At 43.3% G+C, this 6,144-nt stretch overlaps 1 protein-coding gene across 1 annotated transcript in view; it reads left to right on the top strand.

Annotated features, from left to right (window-relative positions):
- The window catches only part of KSR2 (kinase suppressor of ras 2), a gene marked incomplete at its 5' end in the record, with an annotated part of 91,584 nt that overhangs the window by 27,794 nt on the left and 57,646 nt on the right, over positions 1 to 6,144 (top strand). The window contains 2 exons of the mRNA XM_008576438.1: positions 2,126 to 2,167; positions 2,806 to 2,878. Of these exons, the coding sequence (XP_008574660.1) occupies positions 2,126 to 2,167; positions 2,806 to 2,878 (115 nt within the window). The remainder of the gene's footprint in view (positions 1 to 2,125; positions 2,168 to 2,805; positions 2,879 to 6,144) is intronic.

Below are 6,144 nucleotides of genomic sequence, written 5' to 3'. Positions count from 1 at the left end.
AGTTTTTGTTTGTCTGAGAAATATACTATTTGTCCTTCATTTCGGAAGGATAGCCTTGCTGAGTAAAGTATTTTTGGCTGGTAATTTTTGTCCCTTAGTGTTTTTAATATATCATCCCATTATTTTCTGGCTTTTAGAGTTTCCGGTGAAAAGTCTGATGTTATTCTGATTGGGGCTCCCTTATAGGTGACTTGCTGCTTTTCTCTTTCAGCTTTTAAGATTCTCTCTTTGTCTTTGATTTTTGTCAGTTTTATTATCACATGTCTTGGAGAGGACCTTTTTGGGTTGAATGTGTTTGGGGATCTTCGGGCTTCCTGAATCTGGAGATCTGTGACTTTCCCTATACCTGGGAAGTTTTCTGCTGGCATATCATTGAATATGTTTTCAATGCCATTTCCTTTTTCCTCCCCTTCTGGAATACCTATGATTCAGATATTTGAGTGCTTAAGGTTGTCAGTTGTCTCTCTTAGATTTTCTTCAAATTTTGATTCTTTTTTCTTTTTTCTGGTCTGTCTGTGATAATTCAAATAGCCTGTCTTCGAGGTCAGAAATTCTCTCTTCTGCTTATTCAAGTCTGCTGGTTAAACTCTCTGTCATGTTTTTTATTTCATTGAATGAATCCTTCTGCTCCACAAGCTCAGCTACATTCTTTTTCAGGGCATTGATTTCTTTGTACATTTCTTCTTTCAGATCCTGTATATTTTTTCTCATTTCACTGTGTTGTGTAACTGAGTTTTCTTGTATCTCATTTAGTTTCCTTAGAATAGTTACTCTAAATTCCTTGTTTGTCATTTCAGAGACTTCCTGTTCTATCGGATCTAGTGCTTGAAAGTTATTGATTTCCTTTGGTTGCAATGTACTTTCTTGATTTTTCATATTTCTGTTATCTTTCCTTTGGTGTTTTGTCATTGTGGCCGGGAGTATCACAGTCCACTTGTTTCACCCTGATGTCTGGCTTGGATCCTGAAACCTCTGAAGTGTTTGAGACCTCTGGCCTCTAGTGAGTGAACTGGAAATAAAATGAATTGTCAGAGAATCAGCAGTGAAGTCCAATTTCTTTTATATATCTTTTCCATAAATACAGAAGTTAATTCATGTTTGTGTTAGGCAGATAATGACTACTGCCCCTCCCTGCCCCAATAGATGTCCATGTCCTAATCCTGGAATCTGTTAATATGCAACTTTATGTGACAAAAGGAAATTTGCAGATGTGATTAAGTTATGGATCTTGAGGTGGGAAGATTATCTTGGCTTATCCAGGTGGGCCCTGAGTGTAATCACAAGAGCCCTTGTAAGAGGGAGGCAAGGTCAAACGCAGTGGAAGACAATATCAGAGCAGAAGTAGACATTGGGGAGATGGGACAGTGAGCCAAGGAGTGCAGGCTGCCTCAAACAGCTGGGAAAGGTGAGGAACAGATACTCCCCGGGAGCCCCCAGAAGGAACCAGCCCTGCTGACACCTTGATTTTAGCACTATAGGAGTTATTTCAGACTTTTGACCTTCAGAACTGTAAGAGGATAAATCCGTGTTGTTTTAAGCCACCAAGTTTGTAGTAATTCATTATAGCAGCAAAAAAGAAAACTAATACAATGTTCAATGAAGAAAATTTGGAAAACACAGGAAAAGCATAACGGATTTGTTTTAAGCCACCAAGTTTGTAGTAATTCATTATAGCAGCAAAAAAGAAAACTAATACAATGCTCAATGAAGAAAATTTGGAAAACACAGGAAAAGCATAACGGATTTAAAAAAAAAAAAAAAACCCACTATCATTACTCTGCCAAAAGGGAAAAAAATGAATATCTTGGATTATAGCTTTGCAGACTTTTTCTCTGCATGTGTGTAATTATGCACTTAACAAAAATGGTGTTGTACTCAGAATGACTCTCCCAGTCTGATTTTAGGGAGTATGAGGTGTCAAATGGGAGGGTTGGCTTGGGAATTTGGAGCTCTGGTCCCCTTGCCCATGTTCTCAGTCCCTTGCAGTTCGGGGTGTCTGTAGAAGTATAGGAAATCTCAAGAGTGGGCAGACAATGGCCACATGGTGGCCACGGGAGCCCAATTTGGTACTTGAAGGGAAAGCTCCTGGGTGACACTCATGCTGGTGTTTTCTTTCTCTTGCAAGCATCCCACTACTACAAATACAAGCAGCAGTTCATCTTCCCAGGTGAGTTTTGCATGAGCCAGAAGCAGCCCCTTCTGAACAAGCCCTGCTGAGGTGTGGGGGTTGCTGGAATGGCTGCAGGTGAATGTCGTTGGGGTGTATGGGATCAAAGAAGGTGGTGGTGGGGGCACCACCCTCCAGGATAATGGCTGGACATGGAAGTAGAGGAGGTGAGGGTGGGAGGTCCCAAGGACATAATGGAAAAGCCTGAGAGCGTGGTCAAGGATGCGCAGGGGTGAGGAGGGCTCCGGAGCCATGTGGGAGGGGACAGATAGTCAGAGGGGCCTGCATTGGGTACTGAGAAGATGGGAAACCAAGTGTCCTCATGATCTCAGAGGGAATTTTGGAGTGAGAAGCATTCAGGAATGATCAATGGATGCTTCAGGATGGGTGTTTGGGGCTCTGGAAGCCCCCATAGTCAACAATGGGGAATTCTGTACAGGATGTCATCTAGAACACTGGTCCATCTGCATAGGTAAAGTCCAGGTGGTGCAAGAAGGAAGAAAGGGGGTTGGCCACCCCCACACCCCACCAGGGATCTGGTGAAAAGTTATTAGGTGCCCTGTCTCCCAGGAATAAGGCCTTGGGCATGGTTGTGGACTCCATGGTTGGTTTCTGACTGTCCAATCTCTGGCTCTCAGATGTGGTGCCGGTGCCAGAGACGCCGACCCGGGCACCCCAGGTCATCCTGCATCCAGTGACCTCGAATCCAATGTAAGTAGAATGAAGACTGCCTTCCCCAGCCCTGGGCTTTTGAGCCCTGGCCCTTCTTCTGCTCATGTTCCCTATCTTCTTTCTTCCTCTTCCTGGAATTGATGGGCTTGGGGGCAGAAGGGTAAGTTCGAGGGAGCCACAGAGACATAGGGAATGACTCAGACAAAGAGACGGAGTGTGACAGACAGCCCAGGCTGAGAGACAGACGCTGAGAGAGGCTTTGCTGGCCCCGTGAGCCAGCTCTGCCTTGTGCTTCTGGTCCTGTCTGTCAAGTGTGATTTTCAGGGGCCATTTCCTTAGACCCCTAGACCCTTCCTATGATTAGAAAGATCGTTTTCCCCAGGCAATAGCTAGAATGAAAGGACAATCACTCTATGTCACTGTCCCCCTTTGGAAAAGTATAATTTAGGTTTATACCAGCTATCAGCAAAGTATAGTCTGTGGAACAAATCCAACCTGCATCCTGTTTTTATAAATAAAATTTTATTGGAACACAAACATGCCCATTTGTTTACAATGTATTGCTCGTGGCTGCTTTCTCATTACAGCAACAAAGTGGTTGTAATAGAAACTGTATGGCCCAAAAAGCCAAAAATATTTACTATCTGGCCCTTGGCAGAAAAAGATTGCTGACCTCTGGCTTATATCATTGCAAAAATAATATAAGCTAATTTTGGAAATTTTGGACTATTCTTTAAAAAAGGAAAGGGAAAATAATCACTCATAATCCCACCACTGGGGTCACTATTCGTATTTACATAATTGTGATCCACAATATATGCAGTTACTGTCATCCTGCTGTATCATCTTTAATGCTGTAACATTGCATTTTTCATATTATTCCAGATTCCTCATAGATGTTGTTTTTAATGGCTGTAAAATGTCATATTGATGTAGAATAATTTCTTTACACTGTTTAAGATTCAGCTATAGGGAAATGATTAAGGAAATTTCATATTTCACAGTTGTAAACAACACTGCCATGAACATCTTTGTGTATAGTATCCTTAGGATGTAGACCTTCTTCCCAGGTGGTCTACTTCACTTTGTGCAGTCAAAATGAAATCACCTTCCTTAACTTCTTTGGTTGTGACCAAAGTCTGGGGCATGCTAGGATTTTCACTGCCATGAACATCTTTGTGTATAGTATCCTTAGGATGTAGACCTTCTTCCCAGGTGGTCCACTTCACTTTGTGCAGCCAAAATGAAGTCACCTTCCTTAACTTCTTTGGTTGTGACCAAAGTCTGGGGCATGCTAGGATTTCACCAGTTTCCCAACTCACATTTTTGCCTACTTCGTTTTTCTTCTGGCTCCCATCATGGTTCCATCCTTTCTGACCTGTGTTACAGACTTTGTTAAAGATCTAAGTGGTACATCTCTAAAATCAAAGGAGCAGCAGCTTGCTGGGGGATATTGTGCTGACATCTAGCTCCAGACCATTTCTCTGTTGAACATAAACCAATTCCACAACTTGTGCGAGACAAACTCCAGGTTATTAACTGACAGTTGGCGAGTGCCAATGAAAAACAGAGTCAATAGCTGCCTGTGATCTGCCCAAGTGTGCGTGGAGCGATGGGAACTAACTTTGCAGAAGGGAAGTAATTGAATAGCCCGGCTGCTGGATCACGCCTTGATGCAGAGAGGAGAGCTGCCCTTTTTGTTGTTGGGTGTGAGGAGGGACTTGGGCTGCATTGTCCTGCCTAAATCTCCCCTGGGGCTTCAAGTTCCTAGCATATCCTAGCATAAAACCATGTGGTTTTATCCCACCTTCCCAGGCTGTACTGTAAATAATTGGTTAATACGATGACAAATGCCACTTTGTGACCAATCCTTCTTTCCCCTGCTTTTAGTTCTTGCCGTTTTCAGACTCCCTGCAAGTGGATTGACTCTGTCTGCAGGGTCAGCAGCTTCCTTGGGTCTGGAGGTCAGGATAGGGGACTCCTTCCATAAAATGAGGAGGTGGGTAGGGGGAATCTGCTCAGCTTCCACTGGAAAATAGGAAGGGGACATGGTATTCATTGTGATTCCTTTTTTTTTACCTGCTCCAGCCCTTCTGTGCACTCAGCAGCCCCACTACTGTCCCCCTGCTGCACTCCATAAACATGTACACATCCTCAAGTCTCAAAACATACGCCCAACACACACCTCTAATGCATGCTGTGCCCAGCATCCCAATCACATTTCATACATAGGACAGTCCCCTCACACCCACAGTACATACCCAAATTATACCATTGGCATACATATAGCATGTCCCACAACCTCCCCAGTGGGTAGACCCAACTCACAAGCACACAAGACAGACCCGACAAAAAGCATATCCGATAACATCCACACAGTCCTCACACACACACACAAACACATCATGCCCGCCCCCCACAGCACCCATACCAGCATGTTCACATACTTAGGACTCGACTGCAGCTCTGCTTGTGAATGCATCACACACACGCGCACACACACACACACACACACACACACACCTGTGTCTTCCAGTCCAGTCCAGTCTTCTTTTCATTCCTTGCATCCTGATTCCGTGTGACTGGCAAGGTTCAGCTCTAACACTATGAACTTCAAATACATCCAGTAATTCTCTCTCCTTGGGATTTCTACCATGCTCCATCTATTCAATTTATACTTAAATTTTGGCCCTTGGCACTTTTAGCCTCTCTGCACAATATCTACCTACTTGCTTTGGTCCCTTCAGTAGTAAAATATTCCTTTAAGTCAGGAGCCATGCCAATTTCAATTCTGTATCCCTCTGAGGGCCTAGCACTGTTCCTGGCACACAACTCTAGTCAAATGAATGAATGAATGAGTGAGGAGACAAACGAACACTAAGATTGTTCCAAAAGATTCTGAATCTGAGTGAACTTTAGAGAGATCTGATCTTTCCTAGTGAACACCTGGAGCTCTAAGGATTCTTCTACTCGTGGCATTTAGGCCAATTTATAAGGAAGCTGCTAGATTAGTGGAAACCGAAGCAATCAAGGAAAATGAGCCCTGAGCAGCCCAGAACATCTATTTAAAACAATGTCCTTGCACATTGCTTCTTTATGGCGAGGTTATGGATTATTTCAGATACAAGTGTTCAAATGAAATGCAAGATGAAGGTTTGGTGGTGAGAACTTCTCTTTTTGGGATTCTTCATATCTGGCTAAACTCAATACCTGGACCAACCTTTTCACCTAAGGGTCCCATTTATTTTTCTTTGTTTAAAGCTTGGAAGCAAATCCATTACTTCAAATTGAAGTGGAGCCAACCT

This window comes from Galeopterus variegatus, unplaced genomic scaffold (assembly GCF_000696425.1).
Source record: "Galeopterus variegatus unplaced genomic scaffold, G_variegatus-3.0.2 Scaffold1349, whole genome shotgun sequence".
Taxonomy (NCBI): Eukaryota; Metazoa; Chordata; class Mammalia; order Dermoptera; family Cynocephalidae; genus Galeopterus; species Galeopterus variegatus.
The sequence above is the reverse complement of the archived record's forward strand: the minus strand, read 5'-3'. Positions and strand labels throughout refer to the sequence as shown.